The 16,493-nt window shown below is 46.5% G+C and overlaps 2 protein-coding genes across 3 annotated transcripts in view; one reads left to right on the top strand and one right to left on the bottom strand.

Moving 5' to 3' along the window:
• Positions 1–9,636, top strand: part of Wdr82 (WD repeat domain 82) — a 27,576-nt gene extending 17,940 nt beyond the window's left edge. The window contains exons 8-9 of the mRNA XM_010625434.2: positions 6,020–6,162; positions 7,330–9,636. Coding sequence (XP_010623736.1) covers positions 6,020–6,162; positions 7,330–7,359 — 173 coding nt within the window. The 3' untranslated portion in view covers positions 7,360–9,636. The remainder of the gene's footprint in view (positions 1–6,019; positions 6,163–7,329) is intronic.
• A 2,398-nt stretch (positions 9,637–12,034) lies between these two features.
• The window catches only part of Ppm1m (protein phosphatase, Mg2+/Mn2+ dependent 1M), a 9,012-nt gene continuing 4,553 nt past the window's right edge, over positions 12,035–16,493 (bottom strand). Inside the window, exons 1-10 of one of the 2 annotated variants that reach the window (XM_033759451.1) lie at positions 16,041–16,407; positions 15,811–15,934; positions 15,411–15,665; positions 14,870–14,982; positions 14,451–14,535; positions 14,229–14,347; positions 14,004–14,067; positions 13,554–13,661; positions 13,297–13,445; positions 12,035–12,948 (exon numbers count right to left, since the gene is read on the bottom strand). In XM_033759451.1, the coding sequence (XP_033615342.1) occupies positions 12,804–12,948; positions 13,297–13,445; positions 13,554–13,661; positions 14,004–14,067; positions 14,229–14,347; positions 14,451–14,535; positions 14,870–14,982; positions 15,411–15,665; positions 15,811–15,934; positions 16,041–16,249 (1,371 nt within the window). In that variant the 5' untranslated portion in view covers positions 16,250–16,407 and the 3' untranslated portion in view covers positions 12,035–12,803. Of the gene's footprint in view, positions 12,949–13,296; positions 13,446–13,553; positions 13,662–14,003; positions 14,068–14,228; positions 14,348–14,450; positions 14,536–14,869; positions 14,983–15,410; positions 15,666–15,810; positions 15,935–16,040; positions 16,408–16,493 lie in introns of those variants that run through there. The other variant, XM_010625433.2, reaches the window with a different exon arrangement.

Genomic DNA, 16,493 nt, shown 5'->3' with positions numbered 1-16,493 from the left:
CTCTCTCTCTCTCTCTCTCTCTCTCTCTCTCTCTCTCTCTCTCTCTCTCTCTTTTTGATACCAGGATCAAACTCGGGTCCTTGCACTTACAAGGCAGGCAGCAGAACCACTGAGCTAAATCCCTGGCCCTTTCTAAGGGTTTCTTGATGAGCCGTGAACATGGAAATGGGCTAATATCTTGGGCTTAGGCCATTCATCACCAGTAGTTTAATGGCTGTCAAAGAGAAAAATTTGACCAAGAGATTAAGTTTATAAGATCTAAATAATAAGATTACTAGAAGCATTAATAAACACTGAGTCCAGGATAGCAATCAAGTTCCCCAGTTCCAGATATTTGGCCAGGACATCTATGACTCATGTAGTTCCTTGCAGATCTTAGAAGTGCAGCCAGACAGTTCTTATTTTAGGCTGGTTAACATAAAAACTACACTTTTCTTTTAGAGACAAAAATAACCCCTCTGTTTTGACAGTTAGGAAATCTAGTCCCTTATGAAGTCATATGGCCACCATGCTAGTGAATCTGTTTGGTCTTGAAGAATGGCAATACCATGGACAAATTCCTCTGTTCCAATGATGACGAACCTTTTAGAACTTTCAATGATACAGTCCACCGTGGCACACATGCCATAGGTTTGCCACCACCGGCCTAGTCTTTTTGCCTAGTTCTTAGAGAGCTGTTAATAATAGGAAAATGATATGATTACTTTTAAGGTTTTGTCTTATATAAGAAATCACTGTTCATTATCTTTATTAGAGGCAGTTTTTGAAGCATCTAGCAGGATCCCACAAGAAACAAACAAACAAACAAAAAAACTAAAAGAGGTCATATAGCTTGGGGCAAGGACCTCAAGTGTACCACAAAGAGTAGGTTTACTTATCTGGTTCTATAGGCTGGTTGAAAAGAAACTTGAGCCTTTATTCCCTTCACTTAGGAGGCTGAGACAGGAGAATCACTGCAAGTTTGGGGCCAGCCTGAACTACATAGTGAGTTCAAGGATACCCTGAACTATATAGTGAGACCCTATCTCAAACCACCCACCCCAAAAAAAGGATACTTGGAGTTACTAACTGATTGACAAATGTACACAGTTTGTGATCCCTCTTCACTTTTTTGTGTCTCAGGCAGCTTGGATTTTACTCTGGAAAGGTGAATCCAACTATCTGTTCCCTGTACTTTTAATGGCAGAAAGAGTGATTAGAAGGGTTGTGTAAGGGCCTTTCCATTTGAAGGCAAACAAGTATTGGGAATTAGGATCCACTGGAATAGAAGAGAAGGTATCTTTGAGATCAAGAGCAGGGAACCATTCAGTGTCTACTGGAATCTGTGCTGAAAGGGTGTATGGGTTTGCTACTAATGGGTGAATAAGTAGCCCTGCTTCATTGATGGCTCTGAGATCTTATACTAGGTGATATTTTCCCAATAGCTTGATGGTTGGTAAAATGGCATATTACATGGGGCCTAGCGAGGCACCAGTAACCCTGTGGCCAAAACTTACTAATAATGGGCTTTATCCTCCACCTAGCTTTTTTCTTAAGGTAATACTGTCTTCTGTAAAGACATAGATTGGTGCCGTTTAGCTGAATGACTACTGGAATGGCCTTGACAGTCCTCCCCAGGTCCATCATACCATGTTTTGAGGATCAACTTCCAACAGAGATACTGGGCTCCATAGAGTCAGGCTAACTGGGTCCCTAGCAGCTGGGACACAGGTTACTAGAGATTTGAATGTTAGTGTGGCCTTGAGTAGAGAGAGTATATGTCTTCCAGTTATTGGCATGGGGCACTCTAATTAATCTCCATTGAGGCACTTGGAAAAGGAAATCTTTTAAAGAACAGGGTTAAAGAAAGTTATCCAGTTAACTCCCTCAAAGCCCACAACAACTTTAGAATGGGATGAAAGCTCACCCAAATAAGAAACTAGAATAACTTACCCCATTATCAGAGAAATATAATTTTTTGTAGTGCTACTTATAGAGTCTTCTAAGGCTCCTGTAAGGTGATGGGAATATGTTCGTGTGGGACCATGTAGGCTGCCACTTCATCCCTCTCTGGGAATGAGGACTTCATTGGAAGAGGGCTTCCAATGCCAAGGGTCTTCTCCCATGCTCTGATACGATTGGCAAGGGTTTGGTGGCTTTAGAGGGGATTCCTTTACCCACTGCCCTGGTTGCTTATAATTGAAGCACTCTGACTTGCTTCCATCACTCTTTAGATTGGCTCAGTTTCCCCTAGTATTCTGGGCTTGAGCCTTGTCCATTAGAGTAAGCATGGTTTTAGCCTGCCTCTTTTCCTTATTCAAATCTCATTTGTCTTCTACTTCATCATGGTTATTAAAAGACCAAATAAACTACATTGATCAATTGACAACCCTGATTGTGGGCCTTTTGGAGTTTCTGGAGCTGACTAATAAAATACCATCCTCAGATAATCTGACCACTTCTAGATTCCAGGTCTAAATTAATGTATTTATGGAATGTTTCTCAAGCCAGATCTAAAAGCAGCTGGATTTTCCTGTGTGTGTGTTTGTGATAGTTTCCCCATGTAGTTCAGGCCATTCTTGAACTCACTGTGTAGCCCAGGCTGGCCTCAGACTTGTGGCAATTCTCCCACCTCTGCCCCCACCCAAGTGCTGGGATTATAGGTGTGTGCCACCATGCCTGGCAAGCAGGTGGATTTTCATCAGAGGTTCATCTGATAGACCTGAGCTTATCATATAGTTCACAGGTTTGGGCATCCCTTGCCCCTAAAATAATATTGATGTATAACTTTCATTTGTCTACTCCACACTGTGTTATAATGCTACTCAAGCCCCCCTTGGGATCCAAATAATAGAGCAGTTGACTGATTATCAGAGCTGCAAAAACTTCACTAATCTGGGCCAGGGATTTAGCTCAGTGGTTCTGCCACCTGCCTCACAAGCACAAGGTCCCAAGTTCAATCCCCAGTACTGGAAAAAAAAAAACTACACTAATCTGCTTAGCAACTCTTATAATCCTTTTCTTTTCTCCTGCTGTGCAGTTAAGAAACCAGGATGAACTGCACATCTTGCCAGGTCAGATCAAAGGCCCTTGTTGTTGTGGTATGGAAACCAGTAAATTTTGGGGGGGTCCTCGGACAATCTGTCTTCTTTTTCCTTACATTGCTGAATACCCACAACTGAAAAAAGGGACTTATACCTGAAAGGGACCATCAGCACCCATCACTCTATGAAAGGGTAGAGCAGTAGCTGGCTGACAGGTTGAGTTCCCTGAATCTGGGATCCTGTGTAGGCAGAGCTAGATCTGTTATGGGCTGGGCTTTATCTCCTGAGAGTACTGACTAAAGTAGGTTGGTGAGGAAGTGGAATGTGGAGAGGAAGAGCAGACAAGAGGGAGTCCTGAACAGCATCAGCTCCTGGAGGGGGTGGGGGGATTCATTCTAGGGCAAAGATCAGGGCTTTGGTAGAGGGCCAAAAAGGTTTGAACATAAATCGCTTCTGCCCGTTTTTCCTGTTTCTTAACAATGAAAGAAATAGTTTAAATACAGCATTAATTTTTTTAGGTTGCCAAGGGGTAGCCCATCTCAGTTTCCCCAAGTGGACAGACATAGATATTTTGTATTATGTAAGAATATAAGATGGTCTTTCTGGAGGACCTTGGGTCCCAGTTTGTGAGGAGGCATCTGAGTGGGGAATAAAAAGGAATAGATGATACATTTCCCATGATGGGTCCATAAATAAAAGGAGAAATTAGGTTGTGATATCCTCACAGGCCTGTCCCTGGATTAATCCCAAACCATTAGTGGAATCCAGAGCCATCAAACCATAGAAACCTTTTACTTTCCCTGGGCGATTTTCCACATGAGAACCTTACAGGCCCAGGCCCCTCTCTAGGTCAGTCTCAGACCACTGTGGGAAACCTAACAGGCCTACCCCTGGGTTAATCCCTGATCTATTAGTGGTTATATTACAGAGCATCTCCTGGTGGTTCCCAGTCTTTCAGCCCGAGAATGTGACCTGATAGGGTGAAAGTTCAGTCAGCAAACACAGGTTGCACATCTTTTTACACAAGGACATAAATTTGAGGCCACCGTTAGGACCGCAGAAGCAAGACTGAGTAAAATGGAGAGAAAGAACTAACATTAGAAAAGTAACTCCAGAGTAACAAGTTAGAACACAAATTTCTGTCTTTTTCCCACATGAGGAAGCACTGTAATTTCCAATTTTTTGTTTCCCTGCATTAACAAAAAGCCAAATAATTTGAATTCTCCGATAGAATAAAGGCTGGGGGCAAAGGGATAAGAGGTGAACCAGAATTTGCTCAAAGGATCGGGGAAGGAAAGTAATAAAGTAATTCATAAGAGTACTTGCTCAGCGTGAGCCTGTGACTTACCAGGCCCCACAAACATCGCTGAAGCTATCCCAGTAGCTTCCTAAATCCACATTGTCCAGGGCCTGCTGCCAATGGTACTACCCCAATGAAAAGCAGTAACATTAGGTAGACTGAGCCCATGTCTCCCAGTCCAAGTGAAATATCAAGGAAGTGGGCTCTGTTCAGGGCAAAGCGTCTAAATCCCAGCTCCCCGGCCAGCTCCAGTGGCCAAGGGCATGTATAAACCAGCTATCTTACTTCTGCTTGCCTCAGCCACCTTTCTGAAGGTGTGAAAAACCACGACTACTTAAAGGAGTTTCCCATGCTGCAAGGACCAACAGTAAAAGGGGGTTCACACAAACACAGACCCACCCAATGTGTGGAAGCTCTTTTGGTCCCTGCAAAGGCCAAAGCCTTTCACTCTGCTGCCTGGTCATCTCCAAACAGCCATTCGTCTTAGGAATCTGTCTCATGTATCCAACAAGCATTCTTAGTCACTTGTAAAAAGAAGAGAAACAGTTTCCTCAAGAGAGGAGTTACCTTCCTTTGTGGCTGGGCTTCTTGGTTGCTAGTGTCTGGTGAGGTCTGCTGATGTCTCAGATATCTCCTGGCTGGCTTACCAAATGTTACTATGTGGTGGATCTGACAGATTCCAGGCTCTTATATACAGCAAGCCAAGAATTGCAACGTGTACACCCAGTGGTTAAAACCAACTACGTTTATTGAAGGTCACAGACAACTAAGTGGTGTCAAAATAACAGAAAACACTGGCACACAATGCAGACAGATGAGGTTTTCAGGCTCAAGCAAGAGAAGAAAAAAGGATAGCATGTTCTTTGATCTGGATTATACAGAATGTCTGTAGGGTGCTGCCCAAGCTCAAGTGGCTAAGGAGTGGGGAGTGATTTCCTCAGCTCCCATTGTTTTACCTGTACTACCTTTGTATTGAGTTACAACTTCAGCCATTTTTATTTTGAGATGGAGTCTTGCCAAATTAGTTGCCCAGGCTGGGCCCAAATTTGTGGTCTTCCTTAGCCTCCCTAGTGCTGGGATTATAAGTGTGTGCCACCACACCCAGCTAGATACAGTTTTATTTTGTGCTGCTTGGTTTTGTAGTATTGGGAATTAAACCCTGGACCTTCACACTGAGCTGCATCCCTAGCCCCTTTTTATTTGTTTCCTTTGAAATAGTGTCTTGCTGAGTTGCCCAGACTGGGCTTGAACTTGTGATCTCCTGCCTCAGCCTCCCAGAGTGCTGGGAGTATAGGTACACATCACCATGCCTAGCTTGTAACAGTTTTGAACTCTCCTGCCTTTACTGGAACTTGCATCTGTATTGATTGGTCTTCCCTGAGCCAGCATTAGTGTTAAGCTCTGAAAGTACTGCCTTATAGTATTGCTAACTTCCTGGTATAGCCCTGCATTCACTTGTCTTAGTGACTAAATGTTGGTAGACTAATTGTATTCAGCCCCTCTTTTGGATAAGAAAAATAAAGTTAGAGAACAAATGCCTTGTCCATAAATAACCAGGGACTGTCTCCCTTTTAATTTCTGCTGAGGATTAGGTCCTGAAGCTTGGCATATTTCCTGATTTCAATTCATGTTTCTTTCTCAGTTGTCTTTGTATTTTATTTTGAGTTACTATATTTTCTTTCATCATTCTATTTAGGTTCAGAAGATGGCAAGATCCATGTTTGGAATGGCGAGAGCGGTATAAAAGTAGCTGTGTTGGATGGTAAACACACAGGCCCCATTACCTGTTTGCAGTTCAACCCCAAGTTCATGACATTTGCCAGCGCATGTTCCAACATGGTATGTGAACAATGAGAGGTATCTTCCACATAGGGGCTCTCCAGTGGGAGTGGGGTGTACCCCAGTGAGCACAACAAGCTATTCTGCATAGGCATAAGTACCCAATTTCATGTTTCTCAACTGTGGTTTCCCAGTTCTCTTTCCATCATGTGATCTCTGGTTTCATTATTCTGCTCAAGATCTGGGATCATTACTGAGCTTCCAAGAGATTGCAAGCCAGTTTTTGCTTTGGTTTTAGGCCGTACTATCTAAACTGTGCTTGACAGCTATTTTGCTCCTTAAAATATTCTGAACCCGTCTTTTGTGACTGCATCCTTTCAGTTTTCCATTCTTCTTGGTTTATATTGAATTCCTAAGAAATCTTATAGTTGGATAATGACTCACTACTTAAAATTAACTCCATATCCGTGTCTCTTCCTAGATAATACTAGCAGAATGAAAGATCAGTGAGTCTCAGCCTCTGGTTTCCTCTTGGGGATCTTCTAAATCTATGTGGGTATTTGGGAATGAGCATTTTATTAATGCCTTACTCAGAGCACATTGCCTTCCCTGTCCTCACTTGCCTACCCCATGCTTGTGGTTGAAACCAGGGACTTCACCACTGAGCTACACCTCCAGCCCTTTCTATTTTTAAATTATATTTTCATGGATTAATTTGTTTGTTTTCATAGTGCTGGGTATGTGAAACCCAGAGTCTTCAGGCTTGGTAGACAAGGACTATATTACTGAACTACATCCTCAGACAGCTCTCCCTCCCCCCACTTTTTAACATCAAAATGATGTCTAAAAAAAAAAAAAAAGTACAGCAAAACTATCCAATCCCTTTTGGTTTTTTGTTTTGTTTTCAGCTCAGGCAGGAGAGCACCCATTGGAGGTTACCTGGTGATGAGTAGTGATGCCAGATTACCTAAACCCAAAAGGACTCTTTTCCTTAAAACACTGGACCACTGTGGTACACAGTAGACAGTGAATGCTAAAGGCAAACAGAACCAGCGTGCTTTCAGGGCGGGGGGTGGCCTGCCAGGGTTGGTCAGAGAGAGGGCCGCCTGTCCATAACTTCTCCAAAGCTGGGGTTGGACACCTCAGTGCTACAGGGTCGGGTATGAAGAACTCTCCATACTGAGAAGATGCTTGGATTTTTAAAGTCTACTTATGTTTTCCTTCCAGGCCTTCTGGTTGCCCACCATTGATGACTGACTCTGATGCTGTTTGGCTAATTCTGAATAGTGAGGGTGGCCAGCAAGAAAAACTCAGAGGGGACTGAGATAAATGATTGACTGGTTTGACTGGGCTGGAGAACATCCTTTCACATGGCCTTCCCCTGGATGTGCTGTACATCTCAAAAGAAAATCACTTTTCTGAGCTTCTTCAGGACTGTGGTGCCACAGATTCATTTGGGACTTGGCCTTCACAGCTGCCACCCCATCAAGCTCCTCCAGAGGAGTGACCAGACTTGCAATTAGGTTATAGTGGAACGCTCAAGGCGCCTTCAAGTTTGAATGTATTTGCTGCTGAGGAGCCAGTGAAGTTGTCGGTTCTGCACATCCTTTCTCCCACCCCTGTAAATGCATGGGAAGCCGAAGTTTGGTTTTGAGATGCTAGGGAAACTCATTTCCCCTTGCCCACTCCTGCATGTCTTGTTACTGGGTCTCCCTGTGTACTTGTGGCATTATTCCACAGTCATCATGTTTCTTAGGTGCCAAAACATTTACAGAAGTTAAGTCTTCATATACCTTGGGGTCAGAGGAAAGAGACAGATACTGTAAGACCTTGCTTGTCAGGAAGCCATGCATTTAGCCCTATGAGGATGAGTGCTCTGGGCAGGCCTCAGGCTCTTGTGTTGTGTAGGAAAAGGCCAAAGAGCCTAAAAGGGAGGGAAGGGAGTTGAGTTCCTGGAGTTGGAAGGTTTACCAGCAGTCTGGTGTAGTCCCCCCCCCACCCCATTAAGACAAATCCACAGTCATCCTGGGTGCCTACCAAGCTTGGTTTGTACAAAAGTAAGGTAGGGGTCTATTTTTGTACTTGACATGCATCACACTTTCCTGTGGGCCAGTATTGTGGAGTGAGTGAGTTTACACTGATGCCTTTCTTCTCTGCCCATCACAAATTGTGTACATAGTCTCCAAATGACACTCCTCATACCCTCTCCCCAGCTTCCACCCAAGAGCTGGTTCTAGGCCTGTGTTATATGTTATATTTAGCCTTTTTATATATGACCTTTGATTTGTTTGTACTTTAGCACAGTGTGTGCACCTCCATTTAAATATATTTGTGTATACATATATGCATATACCTGTATATGCATATCTATCTTGTCTGTAGTTTCTCAAAGTTCAGCCTAAGGAGATAAGAATTCTGCAGCCCAGGAGAAAGACTGCATCCTTGCTAGTAAGTATTTGCCACAAGTGTTAGTCTTCCCTGATACTTTTTTCCCTTTGGAGGACTAAATGAAACAAAAGTTCTAGTGTTTGCTGTTTCCATGGCAGCTAAGTGAGGGTCTTGGGATGACTTGTGTTCAAGCCACATTTTAGAGCCCTCTCTACAGTATTACTCTTTTTTGCCTGGTGATGCTCTGCGCTTACATATGTGTGACAGTCATTTTTGCATGACTTCTGTGCCTGGCTTGCAGCATTTGGGGACAGGATGCTGGAACCCTAAGTATTTTCAGTTTGTCTGAGGCTACTTTGCCAATTACAGATCACTCCCACTTACCTGTTATGTCTACTTTCTTGCTTCCTCTTAAGGAGGGGCTTGAACTAGGCCCAGGTTGATCAACGATGAACTACAGATAGGCCATTGCCTTTTCTTCCCCTGCATGGGTATCTCAGAGCAGAGGAAGTGGCATCTTATTAAACTCCCATCCAAACATTTATATAGGCAACACCCCCTGCAGATCCAGAAATCAGCCCAAGGTTACGACTTTCCCAAGGGTTTATAGCTGCTAAGGGTAAATCATGCCATCGCTGCCTCTGTTCAGTAGCAGGCAAAAGCTATGAATCACTATTAGCACTTTTTGTTTAAAGCAATTACTTTCTGGCTTGTTACTTAAACTGAAAGAGCAAGAGTATACGCCCTTCTCAAAAGTAGACAAAAATCTGCAGCTGCCACCATGCTACCCCTCTAGTTCTCCTTTCCCAGTGTATGGGGACTTTAGGAACTAAATGATCTGAGCTATTACTGACCACTCCTGCTTTTCAAGGTAGAAAATTTATATTAAGACTAACTTCAGAGAGAGGGCTTGAAACTGTGGGTTAACAAAAAAGACTGCATAACTTACATATCTTTTAACTACAGAATAACTTGCCCAGAAGCAGGAATAATTTGTATTTGAGTTCCTGTGTTCAAAGGTGAGACACCATGTCCTTTGAAAATATGACACCTCACAGCCTCTACTTCTGGGCCCAGAGTTGCTGAGAGAAGGGAAAAGATGCAGCTGCAAATCATCTGAGGCAATGGGGTGATGGAGTTAAGAGAAAGGGAGAATTCAGGCTGAGCCTGTGCTGCAGGGATGTATCAGTAGCAGCCAGAGGTGCTTAATGTTCTTCTCATTGGGGAGGGGCTGCTCACCACCTTCTGAAGACTCAAGGCCAAAGCCACTGCTTTATATGTGACAGTGATACTACAATGCTAAACCACCAGCTAGTGGGATATTTTTTAAATATCCCCTATTGCAATCATAATTATTGCTTATTAAAGAATAGCAATTTTAAACAATCAGTTTGCTACCCAAATGCTACATAGCACTGTTAATCTTTTGGTGTTAAATGTTCCTCTAGACATTTCTGTGCATAGATTTTTTGGTGTGTTTACATAGTTGTTATTCTACTGTACATACGATTTTATGTCCCTTTTGTACTTAACATAAACATTTTTTCCATGTTACCAGTCTTAAACAGAATTTTCTGGCTTCAGCTTCTTCCATTGAGTTTCTATAGCATTGTTTGTCTGGTTTCCAGAAGGGAGGAATGGGCTGCACTGTTCTGGCTCACATGGGGCCCCTGTAATGCTGTGCGAATAGATTGCTGGGCTACCCTGCTATCTAGGACCTATGGGCCTCAGACCTCAACCTCAGGCTCCAGTAAGCATCCATACAGCCAGAAATGAATGGTAAAAGGCAAGCTTCAGTCAGTCTTGATTTTCAAAGACTTATCTGGCACAAATCTCAGTCTACCTTACATACCCCACTGTTTACCTGAACTCTTGATCAGTTTGGCATCTTCATTGCATTGAGTTATCCTGTTAGGTTCTGGCTTCTGGAGAGCAAGGGCTGCTGAAGCCTCCAGGTCTCCTGTACCAGGTCTGGCAGAAAGCCTAGGCAGTTGCTTGGTAACCCATCTGGCTGGTGAGCTGCTAATTCCTAGATCCTAGAGTAAATCTAGCTCAGCATCCTCAGAGCTGCAAGGACCTACACCTCCTTCCTGGTTCTTGCCTGGCTCTGAACCAAAGAAGATGAAAATCTTGGGCTCAGCCTCATATAGTCACACATGCCTATAATCCCAATACTTGGGAGGCTGAGGCAGGACAAGTTCAAAGACAATCTGGGCTATATTGCAAGACCCCCATCTCAAAAAAAAAAGTGTTTGTGTTTAAAAGAAAAAAATCTTGGGCCTGCTGCCATTAGCCAAGTCTGCCACTTTGGAGGTTGCATAGGTTCTTTGACAGGTGGTAGAGGAGGTATCCTGGCTTAGGAGAGGTTGGCCATGCATAGGCTCTCCTGGCTCCAACTACTGTACCAAGAAGGAAGACTCCCTCAGCAAAGGCTGTTGTAGCCTTTAGCTTTTGTTCATAGAAGACATGAGCATGTAGATCTATATAGCCGCCATTGGAGCAGCCACTTCTCTTTTTGGCCTACCTGCAGTGGGAGAACTACAGTACCTACCTCCTGTGTTTTAGCCTTGTGTGGGGAGAAAGACCAGGAACAGGCAGAAAGCTGGGTTAGAAGCAGGGCCAACAGGCTGTGGGGGCAAGCTGGCTCAGCAGTTGATGTGGTTGAAGCAAGGACAGGATGTTGTCCACTGCTCAGGGAGGTGGGGGAAGGCTGTGCTGAGGGAAGAGGAAGTCATACTCCTGCAGGCTCCTATGCTTGCACTCCAGCATTTACTGGCTGCCTGACAGCAGGCAGGAGTCCTGTGAGAGACTGCAAGTGCTTCATAGTCCAGCCAGTTTGTCAGGCCCCAGTTGAGGACAGATAGGTTCACTCCAGGAAGTCCTGGGCTCTAGAATACAACTTTGTGAGGATGAGAAATAATCTGATGTTGCAATTAGTCTTTCCTATCTGCCCTGGACATTGAAACCAAAAATGAATTAATATGGGCAGCAAAGAGAGTCTGAGAGCCTCTCAGATAAACAGGTTTTACATCAACTCTTGGATCTTCCTGGCTGCAACCTAGGGTTGAGCTAAATGATAAGAGTCACCTCTGTTACAAAACTAGGAGTAAATCAAAAAAGAGGTAAAGCTAGGTCCTGAAGATGGCTTGTCTTGTAATTCAACAAATACTTCCTGAGCACCCAAGCTTATAAGTTTTAGATGATAAGTCTTGTGGGGAAGATGAATTAAGCTACTCATCAAACAGCAACCTGTAAGGCCCTAACCAACTTGCCTCCAGCCAAATCTAGTAGCTTTATACAAATTGGCCTTTAAAAGCAAGTGAAAAGCCAGCCATTCTGGTACCTCAAGCCCAGAGCTCACAGCTGGTGGTAAAAGTCTCTTCAGTTCCCTGGCAACAAGGGAAGGAAGGCAAGCTGAGAACTAGGGAAGATACAGTGTGGTAAAACCTGGGGTCTTAATTATACGCAAGCTTGCAAGGTGGAGCTAAAACAAATCCAATGGAAGGTAACATCAGAAGGTGTCCATGATCCGTATCATACAAGCAATTCACAATCCACAAGGGCTTTTCTGCATATAAACATTTAATAATAAAGATGTGGTACAGGGCAACAAAGCAAAGGCATTGGGGCATGAAACTAGGGCAGGGCTGAAGCAATCAACTAGGAGGCCAGGCACCTAGCCAACCTGGGACAACCTGGGCGCCTGCCCACCTAGCCAACTCGGGGACATCTTGCCCCTTTTTGCTGTGTCCTAGCTTTGGCTCCAGAGCCTGTGCCCTCCAGTGGTGAAGAACAGCAGGGCAGGGCCTGAGCTGATCTCAGGAACCGTCATGAATACAGTCATTTCACAAGGAACTCTGCACGGGTGGGGGTGGGGGTTGGGGGGGTGTTCAATGGATGCCCTGACATTCATAGATCAGAACCCTGGATCCAGATAGGCTGCCCATCCCTCCTGGCATCTTTGGCCGATACCTTTAACCCAGGTGTCCCTATCTGAGAATAGGGACACCTATTTGGGGTTACTGAGGATCCTGTCTGAGAAGCCTTGTAAGAGTTTCCTAAGTTGCAAAGTACCTCTGCCAGAGGGGTGTTGAGGTAAAAGGCAGGACCTGGGGGGCTGGGCTCTTAACACCCTTTCAGCTCTGGCTGCCTGGTACAGATGTTCCCCTTGAATTGGGTGAGTGGGAGAAGACAAGAACACTGAGCTGTGGCTGGGGATGGGGCAGCAGGGCCTGATCTTGGCCACAGAGGAGAGATAAGATGCCCAGACTGTACCAGCCCTGGAGTGGCCCTGAGTTGTAATGTGTGAATCCTCAAGGGCCACTGCCCCCTTGGCCCTGGCTGTGCAAGGGAATCACAAACACAGAGACATCATCGTAGGACACCTGCCCTTGCACCGTGGGACCATCCTCTTTCCCCTGTGTGCTTCGTATCAGCATTTGGGCCAACTCCAAGAACCTGTGAAGATTATTCTGTAGCTGTAGTCTGGGGCTAAGCAAATGGCAAGGTCAGCCCTCCAAGAGCATTCAGTGCATAGAAATGGACAAGGGAGACCCAAAAAGTGTCCAACTGTAAGCCAAGCAAGCAATAAGTCTGGTAGGGCCACAACTGGACCACAGGAATTAAACCAAAGATCATTGGGAGGGATCTACATCACACTCTCTCCCCTGTCCCATGAGACAGCTCTCATCCTGGCTGTCTAGCCTGAGTTGGGCTCATTGACAGTGCTGTCTTCTCAACTATGACTACCTGATGTTGCTGCTGGCACCAACAAAGGCCTAGGTAAGTCCCCAGAAACTACAGTACCTGTGTGGGTCATCTCGATTCCCGGGGAGGAAGCTCCGCACCAGCCATGCCACCTGCTCGTTGGACAGGACATCCCAGAGCCCATCTGTTGCCATGACAACCACATCATCCTCCTGAAGCTCTAACTGATCCATATCCAGCACAGTCACCTGCAAGTTAAGCCCAAGGATCCTTCAGCACTCCCTGCCTGGCTCCCACCAAGCTCATTCTCTTTCCGCGCAGATGGAAGCTGAGGTGGACTACCTTGCCCCCCTCACCTCTGGGACAGAGAGCAAGAATGGCTTGAGCTGGATGTTGGTGTCCAGGACTCTGAGCTGATGGTCTCCTAGGCCCCGGGAGACGGCCAGTGTTCCCAGTAACCGAGCCTAGGGCCAAGGAAAGTGTGAGATGATGATGAACAGCTGTAGTAAATGCCCAAGTGCTAAGCTATGGCACTGCTGAGCACAAAGGAAACATAGTCCATAACCCCTCAGAAGCCCTGGGCTGAGGGAGAAACATAAGGGGGCAGACCCCAAGAGATTAGCTGCAGCCACCAGTAAGAAAAAAAAAGAAGGCTGAAGATTTAGCTTAGTGGCGCCAGTGCCTGCCTGGTAAGCATAAGGTCCTGAGTTTGATCCCAGTTCTGGGAAAAACAAAAAACAAAAAACGAGCTCCCACCTTTGGGTAACAACTAAAGAAGGGTTCTTGGAGGGGAGCCAGACACTGACCTGCCTACCCTGTCCGTGAATCAGTGGGTATTTGAGATCTGATTTCTCCACACATTTGTAGCTCCTACCAGGAAAAGACCAAGCATCACCCAAGGTCTATACCCCACCTCATCTCTGCCTATGGCCCAGCTGTCATGCCCTCACAGTGCCCACTCTGCCCAGATGGAAGGGGACTGCCCCAAGCTTCTCCCTTCCCACCATGTACCCCCACCCCACCCTGCTCACCAGCCATTCATGTAATGATCCCTGAACAAAACCTTCTGACCCAAGTCATCCCCCTTCAATCGCCGAGGGAACTCCAGTCGGGTGAACTCACCAGCCAGAAGCTCTGGGTAGACAAAGGCCTGGGGTGGGGAGGCTGTGCTTAGGTCAGGTTCCCTTCTTTGGCTCCTTGTGGCCCTGGACCCAGGAGTTGGGGCGCCAGTCTCCCCTGCCAAGGGTACCTACCAGCTGCTGGATCCGCTGCCGCTCAGTCTCTGGGGTGAACTCAGAGCTCAGTGGTCTTATTTCATCTCTCCTTACCAAAAGAGCCCTGGTTGGGGTTGAGGAGTGGAAGAAGGGGTGAAACTATCTCCTCCTTCCTGCCAGCCCTCCAGCCACCAGAAGCCAACTCTGGCCATGCTGATTCCTTGCTCAAAGCCCCCTGAATCGTTAGGACCTTCAGGGTGAAGGCTCAGGTCTTTGGCTTGGCACTTGAGACCCCTGCCCTTCCTGGCATTCACTCTCTTGTCCTCATATTCAACATATGCCAAGTACAAATATAATACAAACAGCTCAGCCAATCTGTTTCTAACTGTCCACTTCCAGCCACCTTTCACTATACCCACAGCTTTTGGCATTCTGCCCACCCTCAAAGGTTCACTCACCTGCTGTCTCCAGCATTGGCCACGTACAGCTTTCCCTGCAAGAACACAGCCACCAGAGCTGTGCAGCCACCCACCTGGCACGAGGCCTCCAGCTCCCGCCCGATCACCTCATCCTGGAACAAACCAAGGCTGTTTAGTCTTAACTGCTGCCAGTTCTGCCACCATACATACCACCCTACAGTAGACTTCCACCTTACAGTTTACTTCCAACCAGCAGGCCTGTAATCCCAGCCCAAAGTCTAGTCCTAACTCCCAAACCTGTGTCAGGAGACCTAGACAAGGGAAGTGCTACTAAAAACAGGACAGGAAATCAGCTCCTGCACTAAAATCCAAGTGTGTGCAATAAGAGATGCAGATTAGGAGCACTTAGAACATAACAGGCACTGGGTATGTGGGTGGGGTTAGCAATGAGGCAGTAGCAAACAAACCCAAACTGTATCCCCAATCCAATGATCTGGGGTGACTATAGTTGTAGGAATGCCCCATCCCCTCAGGTCTCTGGGGCCAAAACCTTCCCTTCCTTCCCAAAGGTCACACTCACACATTCCTGGAAGGCACATTCCAAGGCCCCAATCACCAAGTCTTTTGTCTTGATGCCCTTTTCCTCCACAAACTGGGGATCGCTGAGGCAGACACAGTGGCCACTGAGGTGCATGGGGGGCTGAGTGGTCACTATGCCTTCTACCACAGCTTCCAGCTGCCGGCGCAGGCAGGAGTGCAAGGTGTTGGCAGCCAGGATGGCCGCTGCAGGACCGCCATGCCCATCAAACAGTGCCCAGTAATGACCTGTAAGGAACTATACCAGAAGGGCTCTGTGTCAGGTTCTGCCTGGCTTCTCCAGGCCCAGCCTGAACTAGGACACGGGGCAGCAAGGAAAATAAACTTCAGTCTACATGTCATGGGTTTGGCCTGTGAGAAGGTTGGGGCTGAGCTACACTCACCTCCTCTGTGCACAGGGTTAGCCACTCTTGGTCCTCTTCAGCCCCAAACTCATATCTCCGGATGCACAGCTTCCCACAGGCAGCTTGATCCTCATTGAATTCGGATTTTTCTGCATTGATGATCCTGAGACCAAGAAGTGGTCAGTAACCATTCAGGGACACACCTATGTCTCTGCAGGCAAGAGACCCCAGCTGGGCAACTGCTCCCAGGTGCTATCCCTGACACTCACCTGGGGGGACTACCATGTAGGCTTCCTAAGTTCAGTGGCTTAGTGCCGACCCAGGGTTGGGGAGGCAGGGTGGGCTCCCTGGGGAGATCTGGGGCGCCCTTCACTTCTATGTGAAGCCCTGTTCCATAGTGGTAGGCCATAGCCCAGGGTGGGGTGTGTGCATCTCCAAAGTCCAGAGCACTGGAATTCACCAAGTCTCCTGACTTCATCTTGCTAGCCCTAGGAGTGCAGGTCTTTCTAGACCTCCAACCTCCTCGAGAGTTGGTGACGCAGAAGGTCGGGTATATGGACGAGGTTGTTGAGGGTCGGGTTTTGAGGTGGATGAGAAGGGGTATCTACAGGTGGGGTGGGGGGTGTCACTCAGTATGTTTTCTAGGCCAGCACAGAGCCCTAGCGGGCTCGGCGGGGGCTGGGGACCGGGAACCAGGGACCAGAACGGCGCTGGAGGGGCAC

Source organism: Fukomys damarensis, unplaced genomic scaffold (assembly GCF_012274545.1).
Source record: "Fukomys damarensis isolate Sample0158 unplaced genomic scaffold, DMR_v1.0_HiC HiC_scaffold_37, whole genome shotgun sequence".
NCBI lineage: Eukaryota > Metazoa > Chordata > Mammalia > Rodentia > Bathyergidae > Fukomys > Fukomys damarensis.
The sequence above is the reverse complement of the archived record's forward strand: the minus strand, read 5'-3'. Positions and strand labels throughout refer to the sequence as shown.